We start from the raw sequence: 24,581 nt of genomic DNA, 5'->3' as shown, positions 1-24,581 counted from the left end.
TTGTTTTAGAAATCATTTCTGCTGTGGCTGTGCATATATACACAGATATGGACAGAAAGTCTCCTACCTACTCCCTAAGACCAACAAAATTTACAGTACATTATAAAGATGCATTGTCGTGGCCAGCTGCTTCTGTTGTTCATCCATATTTCACCCTGCATCTGAGGTCTGCCAGTGTTTTTGCTCTGCACTGCAAGTTCTCAGTGGTACCAAACAGGCAGGGCACACTACCGCTTTCCCATTTTCTTTCGATTCTTCTTTTGAACAGAGGTTGTGTAGTTCTGCCAAGCACATGATGAGTTTCTCTTAAACTCTTCTTTCTTGAGTTCCCAGTCTTCATCTCTCTGGTCCACAGGAATTCCTTTCATTGCAGCTGTCCTGAGGTAGTTTCTGCTCTCCACCTCTGCTCTGGGGAAGAAAGCAAGAGTTTATCTTCAAAAACAGAGCATGACATAGTCACACCACCACTCATGAGCAGCCCATCCAAAGTAACAGATCATGGTCAAAACACTATTGCCAGCAATCCATGAGAAAACCCTCAGGGTCACTCCAAATCCAACGGGATTCATCACCCCAAGTGACCAGGTATTCATATGGATTGAGGTGGAAAAACTTTGGTAAGGATCTATGGTGAAATTCATGCTGTAATCATTGGAAAAACAATTGTAACACAATTTTTACACAACTAATGCAAAGCTCTCAGACTGATCTAAGAGCACAAATTTTTGTGCTGTTAAAAAGACTTAAGCACATTGCAATGCAAATGCACACAGCAATTTAATTCACAACAACCACAACATTTCAAATTTTTTAAAATGTTTTGTACTGCTCATTCATGAGTACTAGATTTTTTTTGTGCCAAAACATCAGATCTGAAAACCACTGGAATCTCGGAGAATTTGGACACAGTTATTCTTTACAGATGATCTTTTAACTTCACAAATACTTTATGCAATTCAGTCCTAAAATTTTCCTAAAATTTGCATTCAAAAGCAGATTTAAACTTAATAATTCATGCCTATATCTGTTTTTAAAATAATGACTAACATCAAGCAATGTCATAGAACTAAGGCTGTCTGTAGAGGTTCAAATTTTGCATGGAAAAACCTTAAGTTATGCGAAAGATACCACTTTCTCTAGCCCTGTATCTCCATATACAGATAATTCACAACTTTATTCTGGTTGCTGGGGGTCTCACACATGTCTTTCAAGTTATTGCCATGATTTCAAGTGTGTGAAATACGGATTTCAGATAGTGAGCCATCATCCACCCAAGCCCTGGTATTTCCAGCTCAGCAGTGAGCTGGAAATTGTCCTCTGTAATTTTTGTCCTCTGTAAAAAGCTCTCATTTTTTCATGATACTCGTATATTTTCTGTCAAACAAACATAGTCCCAGATCTTCACTGAATGACACTGTATGTGTCATTCAGTGTCAGACTGGAAGCCTGAAAATAAGCATACTTCACTGTGGTTTTTCCTACAGTCTTGAAACGGCAGCTGATTTCATTACACTTTCCATTGCAAACAAGCAAAGCAAATTTAAAAACACTTTAATCAAGACCAAAATGAATATGTTTATCTGGGCAGAAAAAATATGTAATATGGTGGTTATTATCATCATCATCATCATCATCATCTTAGTTATGGTTTTGTTAATCACAGCTTTCAAATATTTTTCCTATTAAGTGTTAACTTTACAATCTTGATACATGCCTGGCACTGACACAGTCAATTACCTCAGGAAAAAGTGACCCCAACTATAAAACAGACAGCTACTTTCTGCATTTTGTAGGCAGTGAGGTATTTTAGAAGAATGAGTATGCCTATCCTTCATGTCCAAGTTACTGAAAGGTAAAACATCTATCTTTCAAAACTAACAAAAGAAGCAAATCAGACCTTTTATTTCTCACAGTAGTGGTTAGCATGAGACAGTACTGAAAAAAACAGGAGCCGCTGTGGTGGGCTGACCTTGGGCAGCTGCCAGACACCCACCCAGATGCTCTTTTATACCTCTTCCTCTCCACGGGCTGCAGCATGGAGATCTGCTCCATGTGGGACCCCTGGGCTGCAGGGGGACAGCCTGCTCCACCAGGGGCCTCTCCACAGGCCACAGGGGAACTGCTGCATGCCTGGAGCAGCTGACACACTGACAGCTCACCCAGGTGTAAGAACAGAGTAGTTCTGGTGGCAGGGACCTACTCATACCATCAAGTCCAGCTGCCTGACTGCTTCAAGGCTGCCCAAAAGTTAAAGCCTATTACTGAGGGCGTTGTCCAAATGCCTGTTGAGCACTGACAGCCATGGGGCATCAACCACCTCTCTAGGAAGCCTATTCCAGTCCTTGACCACCCTCACAGCATTTTTTTTTTTCCTAAATCTCAGACAGGGAGCAGAGGCCAGCACCTCCCTCTCCATCCCCCTCCTCAGGAGGCTGCAGAGAGTGCTGAGGCCGCCTCTCAGCCTCCTCTGCTCCAGGCTGGACAACCCAAGTATCCTCAGCCTTCCAGCCCTTACATGCCTTCCAGCCCTTACACCAATGTAATTGCCCTCCTCTGGATGCATTCAAGGACATTAATATCCTTTTTATCTTGTGAAGCCCAGAACTGCATGCAATAGTCAAGGTGAGGCCACAGCGAACGCTAAATATAGCTGTAAGGCCTGTCTTAGAGCTGGCAAACCATTTTGTCTCCCTGCAGAGTTCTGGTTTTGTAACGGTTTATGGAGCCCTAATGAAAATATTGCCAAATATCTGCAAAAACTTGTTTTTCTGCCATCTAGCAACACCCTCACATCTGTGCTGGGGTGTCCCAGCTGAGAGCACAGGGCAAAGCCAGCAGCTCTGCACAGAGATGCGTTGCACAGCATAGGTTTAGTACATATGTTTGTGCATATATATATGTATATATATTTGCCCTGGGTTCATCTAGAGGGAGCCTCTGCTGCAGTTTGGACTCTTGGCTCTTTGCAGGCAGGATGGCAGCAGGCATGGGCCACAGGTCTCAGAGCTGCCCTGGTGCTGCTCCCAGCAGCTCCGAAAGCATCCAAGGTAAAGCTGTGGTGCAGAAAAAAAAAAATAAACCTGATGCAAATTGTTATTCATAGGCAGCTGTGCATTTGAAGGCTGGTTTCAATGCTTTGCATGTCCATGCAAACCTCGGTGAGTGGTGCAGAGACGCTGTAGCAGAACATTCCTAATATTTATGTGTTATTAATAGTAATGTGTTGATACGTGTAGTATTTACATGTGGATGCAAACAGCCCTCAGCACGGAGCAGTCACTCTGGCTGCATGTGGAAGCGTGTGTTCATGCAGCCAGCAGCACCACAGGCAGGCACACAGCATGTAAGGTGCATGGTGGTGGAGGCAGGAAAGGCTGAAATGGGATCTAGGAAGGATTTGGGTGCTCCTCTCACTGTTTAGACACACACTCCAGCCCTGCATTTTGCACAGCCCTCAGGCTGTTATTCTATAAATTGCCTTTTCTCTCTTCATACTATTTTGCATGACAGGCAAATATTCAAGACTGACAGTGCTGCTGTGTAACAAAATATTCCTCACATTTACATCCCAACGCAGCCAGCAGGGTGACCAGATCTACTCTGCACTGTGCAGCATTAGCATGCACACACAAACTTCATTTTGTGTCTGCAGCCACAGCAGTACTGCCCAGCTCCTGCCAGAGCCTCAGCGATCCCTGAAGATGGACATAACTGCTGGACCTTCTGCACATCTGCAGAAGCAGAAGGTAATTTAAAAATACCAGTGATTCCTCCTAGTTAATTCTATCTGCTGATGTGAGGAGGTGAAACTGTTGCATGAGGGTGGACACTTCCACCGTGGCTGTAAATTACACAGGTTGGGCTTATAAAAATGGCTCCCAAGCTCCACTGACAAAGTTTTGGCTGCTCGGGCTGCCTGCAGGCTGCATTGTTCCTGTGCAGTGACCATACATTACAACCTGTCCAAGGCACGGGCATTTAAAGAGTCTTGCTGGTTTGTAAATTGTCACAGCCCTTAATCCTGCACCTCTCTCAGGTCTCTATGGTGGGAGATTTGCAGCCCTGCTTGGTCTGGATTCCTGAGCCCGCCAAGGAACAGACACTGGGTCCATCTCGCTTCACTGCACTGTCACCTCCTTTGTGTCACGGTCACCAAACCTTTTGCAGCTTTGCTGTAGCTCAGCACAATGAGCACTCACACCCTTTCCTCCTGTGAGCCACACTTCTGCCTGAGCAGTGCATGGCCACAGGGTGACTCAGACCAGCATGTGGCTCTGAAAGGCAACTATTCACTTTTTCTGCCCTAAATTAGTCATTCACCTCAGAAAACCAGTCACAAGCTACATGAGTCGCCTTAGGCTGTCACCTCTCCGCTCATCTGGTGCCTCAGACTGGATGTCAATCATCCCATCAGTCTTCCTGTCAATCATCCCATCAATCATCCTGTCAATCATCCCATCAATCTTCCTGTCAATCATTCTTCCAGCTGCCTCCACCGCCCATCCCAGCCATGCAGGCACCTCCGCCTGCCATGGGCATTGTGTGATCCAGGCAACCTCCCCCTTGCTGTCACCTCACCACCTTTGCTCTCAGGCACAGCCAAGTGTGGAGCAAATTCTACACCCGTGGCAGAACTCGATAAACAGGAGTTTGTGCTGAGATCCATGTAAACACGACAGCAGCTGAACTGGGAGTCAGCTGCTATAAATGATTCATCGAGGGGAACAAGTCTGAAGACTTTTCACTCTCTAGGGAAGAAAGTTACCTGTTCAGAAATTTACCTGTTCGGATACAGAAACTATGCAAGCAAAGACCCAAGGACAGTATAAAGAGAAAATCCTCATTATGATGAAAGCATTAGGATGGGTGTGGGATGGGCAGGTAACATGCAAAGGTTGCATCCACTTCCACAATAACCAGAGCTTAGAAACATGAATGTGTGGCTCTCCTAGAAAGTTGTTTGCATGACAGTTTGGCACAGTTCAGGTGTCTGTACCTATGGGAGGACACTGATGTTGTGTCAAGAAAAAAGAGGGTAAGGAGCACTTCAGCAGGAACCAACAAGCTGCAGAAGTACAGCAGAAAGCTAACAGGTTTATGGGGTTCATGAAAAGCAATGCTTGGAGGAGACTGGCCACCACAGACGTTTGCACAGCCTCATTTTGAACGTGGCAGCACCTGTGCTGAATTCCTCGATGATGGGGACGTGGCAACCAGTAGCCCTGAGCCTGGGAGGTGGAGAAGAGGGGAGAGGCCTTGCAGAAAGGAGAGTCAGCACCAAATCTGCACCATGGACCTGTACATGTAGTTTGTACGTGGTCTTCAAGGCAAGCTGGAGACGCTGGGTTGGATATGTGCATATAGGTGATTTGTACGGTGCCAAAGCAGTCTTGATAACATCACAACAGTAAGAAAGATTCCAGTTACAAACTACAGCAGGGCTGCAAAATCAGAGAAATCTTCAGGGGAGGAAAAAGCCTTTGGGTGCTCTCAGCCTTGGGACTCTCAGGGAAACATGAACAGGATCTCTTGCTCAGGGGCCCCTGTTGGGCATGTTGTGGAGTCCTGTAAAAGGCTCTGAAATCAAGCTTATCAGAAAAACAAATAAACAATCAAACAAATAGACTTGTTCCAATAACTGAAGTTACATAAGCCTGAGACTTGAGATCTATTTCAATACAGATTCACAATTCACACAGAGGAAAATAATTTTGAGCCAGATCAGTGGGGATATGTCAGCTGAAAAACACAGCTGGTTATTTGGAACTATTAAAAGCTTAATACTAATTGCATATAATGCCACAATGATAACTGTAAGGGTTAAGACAATCAGGACTTTTCCAGAATTGGAAAGCAATACCTGCTAATAATGTGGCCACCTTACTAACAGATCAAATGGTAAAATTTTCAATAGTTATGTAAAAAAAACAAATAAATGTATGTCAGTTTTTACCACAAATCCTGTACATACACTATCATTACCTGCTAAAGGGCTGTTCTTACACAATTTAACCTGTGCAGTCAGCGTTCACCACTCTAAGAGGTTAATATTCGTGGCATTGTTAGTTCTTCCTTTCACTTCTATTGCTCAATAATCGCTTTGTAACATCCTTACAAAAACAATGATGTCATGAAGTTGTAATGTTTTTGAAAACATACCAAGGCAAACCATAGAAGGCAGTGCAATAAGAAAAGACTTCCCAATGGCTTCCCTGTGACAAAGAACTGCATTTGCTTATCTCTTATGCATTCAGAGAATCACAGAACCATTAGGGTTGGAAAAGCCCTCCAAGATCACATGCTCAAACCATCCCCCTACCACCAATGTCACCCGTATGTCCCTAAGCACCACGTCCAACCTCTCCTTGAACATCCCCAGGGATGGATGTTCCCAATCCAATGTCTCCACCACCTCCCTGGGGAACCCATCCCAACGCCTGACTGCTCTTCCTGAGAAGAAATGTCTCCTCATTTCCAACCTAATTCTCAACAGCTTTGACAGGTTTAGGCAGAAAGATGAATAATGCACTCATATTCATTCTGGCCCTATATACGCCACTCAGGATCATCGTCGCCTATCATGCTGGGAACAGCTATTGCTACTCACGTTTCTAAGAACTTGACACACTCCTTGTGTCCGTAGATTTCCGCGAGCCTCCTGGGAGTGTCGCCAAAGAGGTCTTCTGCATCCATGGCCGCATGCAGGGAGTGAAGGGTGCGAAGCACACCCAGTCTGCCCGACTCGGCCGCAAAGTGAGCCGGGGTCCAGCCTGCGTCGCTCCTCAGGCAGGGGCGGGCACCGTGAGCCACGAGGAGCTTAATCATCTCCGATTGCCCTGGCGTGGAGAGAAGAATGGGGAGAAAAGCACCAAAATGAGGCTTTATGCTTTCAGGCTGAAGGAGACAGTCACCGCACACTTGGTCATGATTCCCTCCAATCATGTTTTACCTGTGGCCTAGCCATTTTATTTATCAAATAAGGAATACTCCTTGGAAAATGCTGATTCCTTTTTTTTCCAAAGTAAATAGCTTCCAGAAGTATTTTACAAAAAGAACAGCAACAAAATCAAAAAGCTTTCTGCTGCTTTCTGAGTAGTACATCCCAAGTGGTAGGCTTGGCAGTGCTAGGCTAGTGGTCTTAGAGGTCTTTTCCAACTTAAATGATTCTGTAACTGCAAGTAGTCCTTGACTAATTGTCCGTTTACTGTTCCATTTTTTCATTATTTTTTTTAGTTCAAGCCAAAATAAAATTTAACATTAAAAAGTTGTGAGCAGCTTTAATTAAAAAAAAAAAAAAGTTTGATATGAGAGAGAGAAATAACTTGTTTTATTTCAGCTTCACATTTTTCTAACTTGTGGAGTTGCCAAAGAAGCAAAAATAAAGTTATTTCTACCCTGCTGAGCATGGCCTTTGCTGAGTGAGGCTGTTCCCAGTGGCATGCAGACCACACCAACATCTCACCATCATCCCACAGTAACCCACCGCTGTGTACATGTGGTTTTCCTTGGGGAAACAGATTTCACTACTTGTTGTTTTGGATTTATCAGAGGACAATCACAGCATTTATAAGTCCTCATTCCCTGATTTCACGTTTTTACAGTTTACATTTTAGAGTTTACATTTTTACAGTTTGCATTTTAGCCACATTAATATTTTATATATAACGGTTATGTAAATTTTTATATAGATGAAACAGCTTTATGAAAATCACTCGGTTCCCTATTTTGTTGCCCAAATGAGAAATCCGTCAGGTGTAAAACTTGGTACCAGCTGTAAAGCAGCAAACTGATTTCTGAGCAAAGGCAGGCACCAGAATCTGAGATCCCAGCATATACCAAACACTGCAGCACACGTTTTACGTTTTGTACAATTATACAGCAACTGTATTGTTGTGTATCTTTCCAGGGCTGTAAAGGGATATTTGACTTTCACTTTTTTTAACTTTAATTTGACTCTGGTCCTGTGTTAAAGATCTCTTTGATGATAATCCCATAAATTATCTTGTGGGCACAGATCCTGTTCGAAATTATATTGTCTTTCTCTTTTTCCTCATTAAGGACAAAGGGATCTGATACAAACTGTGATGATCGCCAGTATTAATTGCTATCATAGCAAGACAACTGCAGTCATGATGCCTTTTAGGACACGGTTTGCAGAGGTGACAGAGCAGGGACACTCTTACCCTTCGCAGCAGCCCAGTGCAGTGGGGTCCTGTCGTTCCAGTCCACATCCTTGTGATTTGGGTCGCAGCGCCCCTTCCTCAAAATCTCTTTCACCAGGTCGTAGTCGCCCACAGCCACGGCTTCGTGGAGCTCCGACATGCTGCACACGTCAGAAAAAATCTGGTAAAGGGCAACGTCGTTTAGTGTATGCTTGTTGATGCATCAGCTCCTCTCATCTTCAAGCATTTTTACTGGGTCAGGCAGTGTCTGGGTTGAAAACAAGACATGCACTGTGAGAAGCCAGCATTTATCCAGAAAAAAAAGGAAAGAGAAATGAGAGAGGAAGAAAAAAAAAGTATTTATTATCAAACCAGCGATCAAAGACTGATGGTGATGTTTCGTTTACGGTCGTGGAAATCTGGAGCAAAGTGCAGCCCTTTTTTTCAAGACTCGTAGGCAAAACCACGTTGCACTTCTCAAGAATGTTGCTAAAGAGCTGCCAGCTCAGGCCAAACATTGCCATCGATCTGTTGTCACACACTTACCCTGGAAACTGGCTCCTCCCTTGCCAGTGCTGCAGATTTGTTACTGGCAGCATTTTAGTGTAAGGAAAGAAATGTCTGGCGAGTATCTTCTGTGCTCTTTTGTGCAGAAAGCCTAGTTGTGGCATGTTGCCTAACTGTGCCAAGTTCGTCTCCATAGCTGTGATTTCCACTTTCCAGTCCCATAAAACAGACCAAAATCAAGACATGCAAGCAGATCTTCAACCCCTACAAGGCTGTGGGCTTCAATGAAAAGGGGAGACCTTTTCTAGCTGCTTTGCTGGCAGGGCACTGAAGCAGCTTGCAAAGATCCCTACAGGATCCCATCATCCTGCGGATGGAACTACTGCGATATTTTCTCCAGTCGGGCCAAATCAACAGGGACAAATCTTTTATATTCCTGTACCAACATCTAGTCTTGAGCCAATTACTCCAGTCCCCTTCAGAAACTGGAAGAGTTTTAGGACTTCATCCAGTTCCTGCTTCACTGACATTTGCTTCATGGAGCACCATTCACAGCTTGCAGCTTGGAAGAGTGTAATTTCCATGCTGAGCACGTTATAAAGGACTAGCATCAGGGCTCGCAGAGGCTGATGCAGGGAGGTTCCCAACCCTAGGGGCTGCATCCTGGGAGCCAGAGGTAGATGAGGAGGACGCATACATGACAGGGGAACATGTGTACACAATAAAAGATATAATGGGTTTTGGTGCTCCTCAGTGGGTCACAGAAGTAATATTGGCTCGAACATATCTGTTACTTCAATCATTCATTCACCTCCTCCTCCTTGCCTCTCACTTGCCTTGAAAAACCTGTTCCATGATTAATCAGAGGTCTTCACATTAGTCTTCCGACACCTCTCATTGGCATTAAACCTACACTGAAAACAATACTGAAGAGTGCATGCAGCACTTCACTGAAATGAGCATTGGACAAAAACACAGATTTAAAAAAAAGTATCATATTTTCACATACTTTTCTTGTTCCTTTCCAAGGAAATGCCAACAAAATTCAGCAAAATGTAACTGGAACTTCAAGCACCCTTCTTTGCTAACTTCAGATCATGCTCATACACACACGAAGGGCGAGGAACTAAAACCAATGAGCCCACCCCACAAGCTCAGCAGCTCTCCGAAGACAGTCCGTGGGTTCAGTTTCCTAAGCAATTCAGACCAGTTTGAATTTTACCTACCCTCCATGCCTCCCTTTGCTAGCCTTAAGGCTCACGGGGCAGTTGATCCCTCTGAAAGCTCACCTTTTGTTATCAGTGCTGGGTTTAGGGTTAGTTCCCAGCCTGCAGACCACACTCATGCACTGGGCCAAGCTGTCACCATCAAGGAGGCAAACACTGGGGCTGTGCAAAGAGGGATGGGGGCAGATCTGCTCTATTAGTAGGGACCTGAGCTCAAAATCCACCTTAAACCACTCCAGCAGTGGCACCCAGAAGTGGGACTCGCTTCCTCAGGGCGCTGCTGTCCCCTTTTTATGTGATTTTAAGATCAGATACAGATTTTTGTGCAGACACTTTGAGCCAAACGGAGCTGCTCTGACCTTCCCCATCCTCCCTGGGATGTCATGGGGGGTCCAGGTGCTGCACCCAGCCCCTGTTAAAACTCATCCCTGACACACAGAGGGGACACCCAGCATCCGAACAGCCGTGGGGTCCTCTTGCGAGTGCAGCATTTTATTTTTTGGGAGGGGTTGGAGGTGGAATGGATCCGTGCAGGAGACTCGTTGGCAAGGCCTGGGGAAAGGTCTCTCCCAGAAAGATTGTCCCGTCTGGAAAGTAAGGCAAAGTTTGGTCCCTCCCCTTCGGGAAGAGCCCGGCAGCCACTCTGCCTGCTATGGGAGACGTCCTCCTGCAGGATCAGCCGCCGGCCGCCGTGCTCTGCAGGGCCACGGGCACCCAAAGGGGCCTTCGAGCAACTTCCCAAGACATCGAGCTCCTTCCCAAGCGAGGGACAGGAGCAGGAGGTGGCCAGGACACTGCACAGCAGGTACGGGAGCGGCAGGCACTGGGGAAAGGGGAAAAAAAGAGCCTGGGAAGAGTGCAGGGAGGAGCGACGGGGCTGGCAGGGGGATTTTAAGGAGTTCTGCGCCGGACGAGGGCTCGCAGTCTTCCTCTTATCTGACCCCAAATCCCCGCGTGTCCCTGCAGGATGACGGGAAGGGGAGAGGGTGCGTGCCCTGCTGGCATTTAGGGTGTCGGGGTGGGGAGCAGCAGCGCTGGGCTGCAGCAGGGGAAGCACAGACCGGAGGGAAAGGGAAAAAAAAAACAAACACATCACAGTGATTAAACGCTGCTCTGGGCTTCCGGGGAGTGAAGATAGCATTAAGATAGGCAAAACTGAGACAAGAAACTGAGCTCCCTGCTCCATGTGTGCCCCGCTTGCAGCAGGGTTTGGGGTAGATGTCCTCCAGAGGTCCTCCCTGACCCAAGATCTCCGGGGAGCTCGGTGCCAGCACCCTCCTCACCCCATCGCCTTTCTGCAACACTGAGCACTAGTCCTGGCTCCTACCAGGGCTGCTGGGGAGAGGAGAGGGCGTTTTGGGGCTGTGGCTTCCCCCAGTGGGCTTTGACACTGCAGGTGACTACGTGGTGGCCTCAGGCATTAGTCACAGCAGGACCTGCCCCGTAACCAGCCTGGACCTTACCCGGTGACACAGCACCTCCAGCCTGCACCAGGGCTGAGCCTGGGGGAAGGATTTTGGGGCAGAAACCAAGGGTAAAACACAGCCTGGGCTTACACCAACTGACTGGGGATGTGGGTGAGAGCAGCCAGCAGCTGTCAGGATATCCTGCTGGGGACATCACCCTCCGACGGGCAGCTCTCGGAGTGGGCTGGAGATGCTCAAATCTCCAACTCTAGAGTCATTGTTGGTGTCCCCCCCCCATATTTGAAGCAAAGAAAAATTGTTTCAGTGACTAAAGCAGGACATTTAAGAGCAGGGGCCGGAACTGGGGCCCTCAGGCTAACGCTGTCAACACTGCTTTAGGGTGTTTTTTCCCCAGCCCCAGTGATGTTCACATTTCAGTTTAGTTTTTGGGGCAGGAATTAAGAGGCAGTCCCATCCCTCAGTGATGAGCATTGCTTTTTGGTTCAATCTCCAGTGCCAAATTAGCAGGGGACGTACTTAAACCTCAGTGATGCCTTTAGCCAGTGGGGAATAGCTCGTGTGGCACTTGGCTATGGGGTTACACCGTCCTTCCCCAGCCTGCAGTGCTGTCTGTGCTCACGGCAATGGGAGACCACTGGTTACTGAGGGGGACATCATCCGAGTTAACCACCCCAAGATGCCCGATTTGGGAGGCCACTTCCACGTGCAGTATTGCTGTTTACTGGAAAAAGCAGCTGAAATCAGCACATTTGCCTTTCAATGACAGCCTGGGCCATTTAGTCCCCGCAACACAAAAGGCAGCAGTGTGAAGGACTCCTTCTTCCATGCTCCCACACATTCCCCGGACTCTGTTCCTCCTCCCCTTGGCAGCCTCCAAATAGAGAACAGGCCAAGGCCAGGGAAAAAAAAAAAAAAAAAAAAAAAAAAAAAAAAGCAGAAAACAAAAGCCCAAACCCAGCGGCACTGGCAAAACCTCCCTGACCACTGCCTGCTCTAGTACGTTTCCTAAAAGGACCACAAGAATTTAATTTCTGAGGCCGTGAGAAGGGAGCAGGAGTGTTGGATGCTCCTGCCCCACAGAACAGCTTTGTAGGGGCCAATTAGCCCCGAGGCAATTAGCCTCCATTTAACAACTTATACTCCTGTGTCTTGTCTCTCTCCAGCTGCAGAAGACACCGGAGACTCACGAGCAAACAGCGTAAAGCTGTTTTGGGGCCAAAGGAGCAGGGTGGTGAGGAAACGCTGCTGAGGTTTCCAGCCCGACCGCCTCCGTGCTTGAGACCCGAGATTTCCTTTTCTGCTCTTCCTTCGAGGGGCGGACAAAGCAGCTCAGCATCCGAGCAGCAAAACGCCCTACTCAGGCTCCTGGACAGCAGCACACATCACTGCACCCTTACTGAAACTCTCCTGGAAGAGTAAAGCGAAGCAGACCCCGTTTTCACCCGCACCCGGCTTGGGCACCTCCTGAATTCCCCAAGACACGATGACTTCGCTCTGGACGAGGGCTGGCAAGGTGTTCACAAAAAGTCGTGCTTCAGGTAAGGAACATCTTCTCCATTTGTATTTTTTACCTGAGCAAAGCGTGTGCCCCGAGAAAGACTTCTTAAGGTGTTACAGGTAACATTTTAGCAAAATTAATGTAAGCATAAATTGGAGTTGTTCATATAATCAAGTGTAGTGGGGAAGTCCCATCTCTTTTAGGGAGATGTGCCCCTTTCTTAACACTTATTATTGCTCTAAAAGCTAACACAGTTTAATATATCTGGCTTATGACACTGGTACAGATATAAACATTTAGTTTGCTTTCTAAAAAACCTTCTTAAGAGGGTTTCTGGTCCTGCCTCAGCCCCCAAACACCACTTACCCAACGCCCCTCCTGCTCAGGGCAGCCACACCAGTGCGGCCAGACCCAGAGCAGCCACGGCTCCCACAGCTCCGCTCCTGTTCTGCTGCCAAATCCTTTGGTCGCCCAGGGTAACAGCAAAGAAAGCACTTCTAGAAAGAGCACTTTATAACTCTGTAATAGCCTGTAGCTGGAAAAAAAAAAAAAGTTACGTAAAAGTTACATAAAAAAAAATGTTCTGTAAGATGGCAAGCTGGGCTCACTGGAGTGTTTTAGAATCACTAGGAAGACTCATGGAAACTCCATCATAAGGCAGCACATGCATTTCTTCAACACCATAAACCAACTTGGTTTATTTTTGCTCTTCTGCCCTTTTTTCAAAGGGGAACGAAGCTCCTGACAGCCCTCGAACTGCTCAGGTTTGCTTTCGCTCCAACCCTCCCCAGCCAGAGCCCCCACAGCCACAGGGCTCAGCCCTGCCAGTCAGGCTTCCCCTTGTGACTTTACACAAAAACATTAGCTTTTACTTATGTATTTATTCCGTTTGGGGGCTACAACTTTTACAGTCCCAGAAATTCACTCTTCGGCCTCTTTGCTGACCGCAAACCCCCCTGAGTTGTGCTGGGTGAAAGCAGAACCTCCCAGGACGAGGCTGCTTTTGGAAAGTGGTGTCCAGGTCACCAAGCGGGGTGGCATCGGCACTCTGTCCCCAAATAGGAGGCTTAATGAAAGCGTCCTCCTGCTGCTTGGCATCTGAGGCGTTGAAATGGCAGCGCCAGGCTCGCAGAAAGCTCCCTGAGAGCGCTGTCCTTGCGGGATGCATGGGGCGGGGTGTTTTCAGAGTGATGTCTGAGCAGTTTGTGGTGCTGTCTCCCCATGTGGCGTGGTGTTAAAGAAGGAATGTCGATGGTAAAAGCAGCTGTGCCGACAGTGAGCGCGTCTCCTCCTGGGCGTGTTTTGGGGGATTTCAGGGGTTTGGCGGTCGACATCCATCGATTGGTGCCATCGATTCGTGCGCTGTGGCAGTCAGCATTCCCCCCAGAAGCCAGCAGGATGGCAGCCACCCCCCGACCCACGCATCCCTAGGCGGCCAGGTCGAAGTCGTCGCGCTCCTGGTTGTAGTCGAGGACCTTCTGACGCAGGCGCGAGCCGTCAGCCCAGGTGATGAAGTCCTCGACGGCGCGCGGCACCAGCAGCGCCGGGTCGGTCACCACCTCGGGCCCTACCCGCACGTGGCCCTGCTCCACGAAGGTGACGGCGTGCCGCAGGTCCTGCGCCATGCGCAGCTTCAGCAGCACGCAGGGCAGGCGGCGGCGGCAGAAGGAGGCGGCCGACACCTTCTCGCACAGAGCCAGCGAGCGCCGGGAGCTCAGCACCCCCAAACCATACAGCTTGCCCAGCAAGGCGGAGGCGCAGCGGGCTCGGAAAGCATCGCTGGACGGCCCCAAATCGCGGAGGCGCCGGGCTAAGCCCCGCACGGCCCGGGCTAAAGCTTTATAGCGAGCCCAATCCTCTCGGCGACCCAGGCGGTAGCGCCGCAGCGCCCGCACCTCGGCCACGCCGCTCGCCGCCTCCCAGCTCACCAGCGACAGCCGCCGCAGCAGCTTCTGCTCCGGGTAGCGCAGCCGCCGCACCATGGCCGCGGCACGGGAAGGGCGAAGTGGGGCGGAGACCGCGGCACCTTCCGGGGAGGAGCGGGTGAGAGGCAGCGGCCCCGAGGCTGGAGGGGTTGGGCCCGGCCCGCTTGGGCTGGGCTCGATTCGGTTCCGCGATTCGCTTGGGCTCGATTCGGTGCAGGTCGATTCGGTTCGCCGCGATCCGGCTCCATTCGCTTCGGCTCGGCTCTTCTCGGCTCGCCGGCGCTGCCCCCGGGCAGATGGTTGGGAATTCGGTGGTTTGTGCGTGCTTTAATTGCATCCTTCTCTCCGGTTTTTAGTTGGTTCTTATTCCTAAATTAATTCTTATTTTTATTGTAAAGTCCCACCTTCAAGATCAAATTGTATTATGTGTTTATTTAAAAGCTTTATTTCGAAATTCCTTCTTATTTTTACGTCTTATTTTTAAGCCTATTTCGAGGCTTTATTTTTAATTTTATTCTTGTTTTGAAGTCTTGTTTTTAAGCTTGATTTGAGGTCTTATTTTTAAATTTATTCTTATTTTTGTGTCTTATTTTTAAGCTTATTTTGAAGTTTATTTACATTAACATATTAGTATATAATATGATCTATGTAATATAATATGATCAACATATGTAATGTCAATATAATGCTATATATACTATTAATATCATTATTGTTATATTAACAATTTAAGCTTATTTTGAGGTTTATTTATACTAAGCTTATTTTGAAGTTTTACTTTAAGTTTATTTTGAGGTTTTATTTTAAAACTTATTCCTATTTTGATATTTTATTTCTAAGCTTATTTTGAAGTTTTATTTTGAAGTTCCATTTTTAACTTTAATTTGAAGTTTTGTTTTGAAGTTTATTTCTATTTTGAATTTCATTCCTGATTTTGATTTTAATTTTATATTTCTATTCATTTTTGTTTTATATTTACGTTCACCTTGTTTAATTTTCCAACATGCTTTATGTCATTGTCTTACCCTGTGGGTGGGATGCAGCCTGGCCCCCCAGGCAGGGGCAGTGCACCCATTGCCCCCTGCAGCTGCCCTGTTCCCCACCTCCTGGGTGCTGGGAGGGCCTCAGACCCCTGCCCCAGCCGTGCAGGCCGGGCTTGTTTACAGGGAGCTGCAAAAACCCCAAACTTCCCCTCCCACTTCCTGCACCGGGAGCGGGTCTTGGCGCAGGGAACCCGTTGACCTATGGCTTGGGCACCCTGCTGGGCCCTGCGCTGCCACCTCTGGGTGCCCTGTGGCCTCTCCGCTGTTGGGTGTCACCCTGCCTGGGGCCTGCCACCACCAGAACTGCCACCACCACCATGCCAAAGGTGTCAGATCAGTGTCTTGGGGTTTCAGAGCTCAGATCCTCAATAGCAGCTGCTCTTGTCAGCCTAATCCTCAGTTTGAGCAGTCCCGGACCTTTAACGCGCTGTATTTGTTTTATCTCTCAGGGCATACGGTCTGCTCACATACGTCACAATGAGTACAGATGCCACAAAGGCCCCAAATTCTCCTGATTTGTGCTTTTTTTTTTTTTTTTTTTTTCTTCCCCAGGCCTGTCGGCGAAGGCGCCAAAGGAAATGGGCAGCAACAGCACTGAGAAGTTTTACAGGATCCCCGAAGGGAAGGGGCCGCACTCTGTGGGCTGCACGGACCTGATGACAGAAAATGCAGCTGAGGTAAGCGCTGGGTTCACCCTCTTTTGGATTTAAGGCTCATTGCCAGCCTCACAACTCTGGTTTTGTGGGGGAATCCGGCCAAAGGTGTGAGCAGAAGTGCAGGATGCATGCAGGGCACATTTGGGTGCCTCCAGGACATTAAAGGAGGGAGACACCGCGATGGGAAGGCAGGAGCAGTGAATAGCCACCTGGTGGGCTCGCTTAGAAGTTTCTGTTTCAAATCCTCTTGGTTTTGAGTATTTTTTGTGGGAAGACTGTGCATTTGCAGTACAGATTTGCTCTTTGGAACAGCTAGGTGGAATTTGTGGCGTTTGCAGTGGTTATTTGTAGGTTTTCCTCGGCTCTGCTGAGCTTCCGCTCTATAAGCACCCAAGAGTGATTAGCTTCTCTTTGCAATCAGCCCCTGTGTTTTTCGTGGATGAGCAATCTGCATAATGGCAATTCTCTCAGGGATAGGTAATGAACCTCTTTCCTTTCCTGGTAAACTGTCACCTGGAGAAATTCAGCGGGACTATTCTGGGATTGAATTGATGTCATTACCAGCCTGGATGGAGGCTCCGTGGTGTCCTCCTTAGTGCTCGTCGTGTCAAAGGCTGATTGAAGCTTGATGAGTAAATGGAAACAAGATTCATTAAACAAGCTTTTGGTGCACGCCGTGTATGAAACTGATAAATTTGTGCTCAGAGGAGCAGACTCGATTCCAAAGCTCATGCTTACGCTACTCTCCCTGGCTCATGCACCTTGCCTGCAGTTTTAGACAGAACGTATTTAAATAAAGCCACAGCAGGAGCCTGGCGGTGCGTTCAAGCAGCGTCTTGCACACACCTTGTCTGCTGGGAGATGTCCTTGAAGAGACCACATTGGTACACTGCTGTGTAGGAAGAATACTGGCGAGGGGAGGACGGGGAGCCTGTGTGGTTCCCCCGCAGACTTGGCATACAAACAGCAAGAGGAGACCCAAGGCAGCAGTAAGAAATGGAGGCAGAGGAACACAAGTAATAAAATTGGTTAGAAAGATGGACTTTATAGGCTTGTAATCATCCTGGTGAGGAGATACTGGAGGAAGAACAGTAGTTACTGCACTCCTTTGCTGCGCTGCTGTCCAGGTGCTTTGCTGACAGCAGACAGAGACATTTGCTCGGGTTAGCTGGGAGCACGATGGCCACGTTGAGGCCATGCCCCTGGCTGCCCAAACCTCATCTGCTGGGCCACACATCCAGATACTGGTCTCGGAGGAAAATCTGACCTAATCCAGTGGAAAACTGTACTTCTGGGAGGGTCGGTTACCTTTCCCCCGGGTTAGCAGGGTGAATGAGCTTGGTAGCAGCTCCATGAGACATTTGTGTGAGCATCGCTGCCAGGATGCCAGCTGTTGTACTGCTTCAAGTCATTGTGGGGACAAAATGACAGCGACATAGGACTGCCATCAAAGCTCAGCCTGCATTGAATAATAATATTCTCATGAGATTCTCCAAATTCTCTTGAGCTGTTTTTCTTGCAACTGAAGCCCTTGACATAAATGTTTTTATCTTCCCTCTTTTTCGTCATATATTCAGAAATAAATATATATATATATATATATATTTTTTTTTGATCCTAGGGAAGCTTCTTACGCCTGTATTACCCTTCATGCAACGCCACAGATAATGAAGAGGCACCATGGATTCCAGATAAAGAGTACTATCAAGGACTCTCCGACTTCCTTAACATGTACCGTGTTGTAGGAGAAAGGCTTTTCCAATACTACGTTGGTGAGATTGGTTTACGCTTTATTTCTTGACAAGGGCACGAACTCTATGTGAGCAGCATGTTTTTGACTGAAAACTAGTTTCTCCCAATGAGGAGCGTGTGTTTGGGAAGGGTTTGGGTGTCAAGGCTCAACGCTGGACATGACCCACTTTTGCAGGACCACGGTCCGTGATCGCTGTATGTGGGAGTGTCTGGGTGGTTATGGGGAAGCTGCCCCTATTTCAGGATTCAAATCACATGGGGAACTTTGCAGACATACAAGAGTCAGATAGATGCGAAATTCTGAATACAAACAGAACTTGGATGCCTGGCTGCTCCTAGAAATCTGTTCTTGTGGGGTTTAAAGGGTTGGCCTTGTGCTAGGCTATGGACAGGAGAAATAAAACATCTTTTTGTAGAATGTGTTTGCAGAATCGTGTCTTCGTTTATCTTCTGCATTTTAAGATTTGCTACCTTAATCTTTAGATGACCTTTCTGAAATCACCGGGCTTGTTCCTGTGGGACCTAGCCCACAGGAACAAGAGCTGTCTCTGATTTAAGTGATAATGACACACGCTTCCATTTTTATGTAGGTTCTGTGACCTGTCCTGCAAAACCAAATGCTGATTTTAAGCCAGGAGAAAAATACCCACTCCTCGTTTTTTCCCATGGACTTGGAGCTTTTCGGTAATTCAGCAGTTTGTTGACAAACTATTTTTGTCGTCCATGGAGACAACAGTCTCTAAGAATGGTTCTGAACAGATTTTCAGTAGGGGGGTGAGATCCCTGTGGAGTCAAAAGAGATGTGAAGAACAGGCTGCTGTGTATCTGCATGCTTCCACTGAAATCAATGCCAGGAAATAAAGGCAGGGTTGGTTTCTTTATTTCTGCTTCCCAGGTATATATATTTTAGGGGTGCAGGTATTTAACCATGCATAAATACATTATGAGGACTAGGTACTTATCTTTGGACAGCTCTTTGAAAATGCAAAATGCCCCATGTGCTACTTTAAGAATTATTAACATTTTCTGATGAATAGGTACTGAAACAGTAACAGGGTGCAGTGCAACAAAAAGCACCCTTGGGTGACTGGCATACAACAGCCTGCTCTGCTCGTTAGCAAATTAAAGCAGAGAGGAGAAATACAGAATGGGGGCTAGCACATACAGGGTGCAGTGTTTAAGGAGCAGTGCAACTGAACTCATTATAATGAGTGCATGTGTATCACCAGTGTGGTTCTGATTGCAGGACAATCTATTCTGCTATTTGCATAGAGATGGCTTCTCAAGGCTTCATAGTGGCTGCAGTGGAGCACAGGTGGGTATATTGTGTGCTCTTCAGTTGGATGGAGAGAAGCTTTCTGGTAATAAATAGTTACATGTAAAGATTTTTTTTAAAGGAGTAACTAGTATCTCACATTCAGCCCCAACCCCTTCCCTAGGTCACTTCCTAGCTAACCAAAGGGAGATAAATTTGAAGCCCTTTAATGCAAAGTCCTGTGGCACGTATCATTTGTCATTCTTCAAGCACACTATTTTTCTCTTTTATTGGTAGAACCTGGCAAACGTAATGGTGGGGGGAGTTTTGGTGGGGCAGCACTGGTTGGGAGCTTGGATTTCTTGAAGAAAGTGAAAGCTAAGGCTTCTTTTGATTTCATCCCGAAGAAATGGAATACATCCTCAGAAATAACCTTCTGTTGATATTGCAGAGATGAATCAGCTTCAGCAACGTATTACTGTAAAAAAAAGTCTGTTTCTGAAACAGAGGAAGAGTCTACACCAAACATGGAGAAGGAGTGGATCTACTACAGGAAACTAAAATCGGGAGAGGAAGAACGTTGCTTGCGTCACAAGCAGGTACCCTCCTGGGGCTGCGATCAAGTGCTGCCCAGCCCTGTCTTTAAGCGTTGTTTGTGTGGCCCTGGGCTTGCTGTAGCTTTTGTTTACTGCTACCAGCAAGATGAATCGTCGCTGCTCTAAGGGGGATGTTTGCTTCACCACCTCTGACACACTTTGACATGGATTATAGCAGTGTAAGCAGTGCAGACTTCCTGATTATAAGCAGCATCCGTGCTAGATGTCATGTGGTCATGGCGATAAGCTCCTCCAAGCACAGACCTGACCTTTAAAATATGGGAGTGCTTTCTTCCACCCAGCACAGACTCAAACTGGGAAGTGTTTATCTTGCAGGGCCACACAGACAGCAGCATGAGTGTCCCTTCCTGTGTGCATTCAACATCCTTCTTGTGAGTCCAACTACACAACATCTGAGCTTGCAAATAACATGCAGGAGCTGTTGCCTGTATGTTTCTCTAGTAGAGAAGCCAGGAGGTTGAGATTTACTTGAAATTCGGTAATAAACAGATGTCTCGCTGGCTGGCTACGCTCAGTTGTTCCCAAGGATGCTGCTGCTCGTTGGTTCTTTTTGAAGTTTTGTGTGTTTTTTTTGTTTTTTTGTTTGTTTGTTTGTTTTTTAACTAAACATATGAAAATCCAGAACGCTTCTTACGTTGAAAACCTGTATTGGCAACAGCTATGTTACATTTTTTTAGTAATGTGTATGTATGTAAAATAGGAAGGGCTTTGAGGCAGTTTCTTGCTTTAGGTACATCCAGCATAAAGATGCTTTCAGAGCTATTGTGCAGATGGGACAAGTGGAGAATCTACACAAGAGCTTCAACAATTTGGGGCCCCCAAAATTCACATTTGATCAAAACTTCTCAATGTTTTGTTTTACAGATCAATTCTACAGTTCAGAATAGTGCTTATTGTACCAGTCCCTTATATTAAAAAAAAAAAAACAACTAATTTTTGTGTACAACAAGCCAGAAAAACCAGCAGTTGTCTGATAATTCATTCTACTTCTGTCCCATCTTTTCTGTCTCCCAGGTGCAGCAGAGAGCACAGGAGTGCATCAAAGCACTCAACCTCATTCTAAAAATCAATTCAGGGGAGGAAGTAATGAACGTACTGAATTCAGACTTTGACTGGAATAAGCTAAAGGTGAGTGAAAGTTGGCAACTTCAATCTGTTAACCACCTAATAAAGCTTCTGGGTTTCCTCTTCCGTTTCTAAACGGCTTCCTGTAGACTATTCTGAAGATCACACAGTAGATGAAAAACTTATTTGAAAAGAAAAAAAAGGGGAAAGAAAGTCTCTTACAGCACCTGGATTTTTTTTAACAGGATTCTGTTGATACTAGCAGAATAGCTGTGATGGGACACTCTTTTGGTGGTGCTACAGTTATTGAGAGTCTCAGCAAAGAAATTAGATTCAGGTAAGTATGTGAAACAAAGAAAGGGACATTTGGCACTCGACAAGCCTGGAGTAGGGATCCCTCAGCTACAAATTAGCTCTTGAAGAAAAAATGTTTGGCATGTCTCATTTTCTTCAACTCGTGCTTCCTTCAGCTTTGGGGATGCAGAGGAACACAATAGCTGTATTGTATTTTCCCATGACATTGTGGAACCTTGCAGAAGCTCCTGTGCCCAGCTGCACCTGGCAGCGGAGACCAACAAATGCAATAATGGATTAATCCTCTTCCCCCAGAGTAGAAAACATTATCGCTATAAAGTGATTAATTAACGCGTTTACCTGTTCAGTATCATCAGTTTCCCCACGTCTGCTGCAAACCAAAGCATGCTGAAAACGTCCGCACAAAGCTCTCTACCTGTGACAATATCCAGATGTTGTTTTTGGCAGGTGTGGCATTGCTCTCGATGCGTGGATGCTCCCAGTGGGCGATGACACTTATGAGAACAGTGTCCAGCAACCGCTGCTTTTTATCAATTCTGAAAAATTCCAGTGGGCCGATAATATCTTAAAGATGAAGAAGCTTAGCTCCAATGACTCAAACAAGAAAATGATCACCATCAAGTAAGTGCCAGGCATCCACCATTTCTGTGGTCAAGGATGAATCTTTGTTTACAGAACTTATTCTCTTGTCAGAGCTGTTCAGTTACAGGTAGCTGCAGGACAGACAGTCACTACTTCCTCAGGGCCCACATTTTCACTGCATGTTTATATTAGATAGCAATATGTCTGCTACAGGGGAGAGAGACAGAGACCTTTCTCAGCACAGGTGGTAACATTAAGACACTGCAAGGTGTGCATTCCTCTGTCAGGCACAAGCGTTGCTCTGTACCTCATCCATCTGCATTTGGGCATTTTAAATAGCCCTCTGGGTGCAGTTGTACACTCCCCTAATAAAAGCACCATGCACAGGGGAGCAGACACCTGTATAATGCACTTAGGGCAAAGAGACAACCTGGTGATCTCAAAGTTTTGCTAAGCCTTCTTATTGCTGTTGTGGTTATATAGGCTAAGCACAAACAGAACTTCCTCCCTTCTGTGGTTATGGCACAATTTACTGCTAACCTTGCACTCTCCTGAAACTAACCTTTGTTTGATAAGATAGCATAAGATGTGTCTGCCTTTCAGGAAGCCTCTGTCATCTTTTAATCTAACGCCTACATTCTTATGAGCCTGTTGATCAATTCTGTGTTTGCAGAGGGTCAGTGCATCAGAGCTTTCCTGACTTTACCTTTGTGAGCGGAGAAATCATTGGAAAGTTTTTCAAACTAAAAGGAGAAATAGATCCCAATGAAGCTATCGATATAAGCAATCATGCTTCATTAGCCTTCCTGCAGAAACATTTGAGTAAGTATCTGCTGATTCATGTCATGCTTTGATATAAACATGTAACTCCTTTTTTATAACCACCATTTACTACAAGTTAAATCTCAACTTACTCTTCACTACAAGTAAGTCTCAGAAAAGTCTAAGCAGAAAAAATGCAGACTTGAATGAAACTCTAGAAAACATTACTTCTATAATATAAGCAACTCAGAGGAAGAACATCTGAGTTTCAGTACACTTGTGCTTGTATGTAAAAACTAGGAGCGTGTATGACTGCATCCCCTACTTTGCCAAGTTGATTCATGTATCCTATTTAATTTTTTGGTATCATTTTACAAAAATCCAACAACTTAACTCATTACCATTTGGGTTTTCTTTCCCCCTATTTATAGGTCTTACGAAAGATTTTGATAAGTGGGATTCCCTCCTGGATGGCATAGGACCCAATGTTATTTCTGGTACCAACATTGACTTATCTCCATCTCAAGGCGAATAAGGAATGCGAGGAAGTACTGTAAATACCACAGGAACCAGGACACTAATTTTGGCCAGATATTGCTCAGATGTGATTGCACTGGCCTCCAACACAGCTTCTGGGGTGCAGAACAACAACAACAACAAAAAAATTATCCAAATGTATAAAGGTTAAGTTCAGATGTGTTAGAGGGATTCTCAGAAATAATACCATAACAGGGTAATTTCTGCTTTATAGGCGGGGGGGAGGAGGGAGGAAATCACTTGATCGTAATTTAAATATTCTGTTTCTCACCTAGAATCAACTATGCAGAGATAAATTAAACTACCAGGAATTCAACTAAAGTTCTGCTTACCAAGCTTTAAGTCAGTTTGCATCCAACAAGCCTTTTTATTTTTCCAGTGTAAGAAGAAACTAATTTATTAAACTTAATTATTTCAGCTGTGCTCTGGGAACAGCTGGGAGTTGGGGCAGATTTCTGTTCCTTCTAGTTAGAGAGGTACCAGGAGGAAGCTCTTCAGAACTGTCTGCTTAAAAGAAGAGCTACAGTAAAAGCAACAGGAAATAGTTTAAGGTAACAGCACAGCAAGGAGTTTGTTCTGACACGTGACTTTTCATACAAACTTATCCCACTTACATTTTTAAGATCTGTTCATGCTGCCACACTCAGAAGTTTCCATTCAAAAAGCTGCTGAAATGGTCAGTGTAGTAAGTGTAATCCCCCCAGGCAAAGCTTTAAGCATGGTCTCTTGTATTATTCTCTCTATTACCACTACTATCTCTATATTACTACTGTCACTTGGTGACACGTGAATAATTCTGCTGTAGATGAACCTGTGGAATAGCTGTGTCAGTTCTACCTGCTCCCTTTAAAGAGAGGCATGCAAGCATAGTTTGATCATGTTGTCCTGTACAGTTGTAATACTCTCTAGAGACTCATCTTTGTTCATTTTCTGGCATTGCTGTCTGTATGTGTCAGCAGAAAAAGCTGGCTGTGTGGGTGGCTGAAGGCAGCTCTGATTTTTAGAGCAGAACTCTCAAGTTGCCACAAGGAAGAACTATTAAGTGAATAAGCCTTGCAATAGGGGGACTACTAACTGTAGCCTATTTGTTTCAAAATAAGGTTACAAACAACTTCATTGCTTGCTCCAGTTGTATTTTAACTGTAATTAAATATTTATATAATCTGTGATCTTAACATGAGATTGCAATGACATCTAAGGCCTGTTGTTCAGAATTTAATTAAATTCTTTACAGCCTACCACTGTGTCTTGT

At 45.9% G+C, this 24,581-nt stretch overlaps 3 protein-coding genes across 6 annotated transcripts; 1 reads left to right on the top strand and 2 right to left on the bottom strand.

Moving 5' to 3' along the window:
* Nucleotides 1-84: 84 nt before the first annotated feature.
* On the bottom strand, nucleotides 85-13,286 carry ANKRD66 (ankyrin repeat domain 66). 2 transcript variants are annotated; one of them, XM_084513920.1, is made up of 4 exons: nucleotides 13,187-13,286; nucleotides 8,184-8,430; nucleotides 6,608-6,836; nucleotides 85-408 (listed from the first exon to the last, which is right to left on the bottom strand). In XM_084513920.1, exons 2-4 carry the CDS (start codon nucleotides 8,320-8,322, stop codon nucleotides 228-230), a joined length of 549 nt encoding a protein of 182 aa, XP_084370046.1. In that variant the 5' UTR covers nucleotides 8,323-8,430; nucleotides 13,187-13,286; the 3' UTR covers nucleotides 85-227. The 2 variants fall into 2 exon arrangements, with proteins under 2 accessions (XP_084370046.1, XP_084370045.1); XM_084513919.1 differs by lacking the exon at nucleotides 13,187-13,286 and adding an exon at nucleotides 8,535-8,660.
* Nucleotides 12,486-24,567, top strand: PLA2G7 (phospholipase A2 group VII; the record flags this gene model as incomplete). Of its 3 annotated transcripts, none has more annotated exons than XM_084513915.1 (11): nucleotides 12,486-12,860; nucleotides 16,341-16,465; nucleotides 18,066-18,216; nucleotides 18,787-18,880; nucleotides 19,443-19,511; nucleotides 19,903-20,050; nucleotides 21,083-21,196; nucleotides 21,379-21,470; nucleotides 21,896-22,069; nucleotides 22,704-22,852; nucleotides 23,224-24,567. In XM_084513915.1, 11 exons carry the CDS (start codon nucleotides 12,806-12,808, stop codon nucleotides 23,325-23,327), a joined length of 1,275 nt encoding a protein of 424 aa, XP_084370041.1. In that variant the 3' UTR covers nucleotides 23,328-24,567. The 3 variants fall into 3 exon arrangements, with proteins under 3 accessions (XP_084370041.1, XP_084370040.1, XP_084370042.1); XM_084513914.1 differs by lacking the exon at nucleotides 12,486-12,860 and adding an exon at nucleotides 14,801-15,059; XM_084513916.1 differs by lacking the exon at nucleotides 12,486-12,860 and adding an exon at nucleotides 14,845-15,063.
* Nucleotides 13,682-14,802, bottom strand: IMP3 (IMP U3 small nucleolar ribonucleoprotein 3; the record flags this gene model as incomplete). Its single annotated transcript, XM_084513918.1, has 1 exon — nucleotides 13,682-14,802. The coding sequence occupies one exon, from the start codon at nucleotides 14,800-14,802 to the stop codon at nucleotides 14,248-14,250; it is 555 nt and encodes a 184-aa protein (XP_084370044.1). The 3' UTR covers nucleotides 13,682-14,247.
* Nucleotides 24,568-24,581: the final 14 nt, after the last annotated feature.

Source organism: Aythya ferina (assembly GCF_964211825.1).
Source record: "Aythya ferina genome assembly, chromosome: 3".
Taxonomy (NCBI): Eukaryota; Metazoa; Chordata; class Aves; order Anseriformes; family Anatidae; genus Aythya; species Aythya ferina.
This window is presented reverse-complemented; position numbering and strand designations above follow the sequence as displayed.

Excerpts from the sequence above, each read along its gene's own strand:
- ANKRD66 (XM_084513920.1), bottom strand. The coding sequence starts at position 8,322 with ATGTCGGAGCTCCACGAAGCCGTGGCTGTGGGCGACTACGACCTGGTG. Across the intron at positions 6,837-8,183 it reads GCACTGGGCTGCTGCGAAGG|GGCAATCGGAGATGATTAAG; the intron begins GTAAGAGTGTCC and ends TCTCCACGCCAG. Across the intron at positions 409-6,607 it reads TGTGTCAAGTTCTTAGAAAC|AGCAGAGGTGGAGAGCAGAA; the intron begins GTGAGTAGCAAT and ends TTTCTTCCCCAG.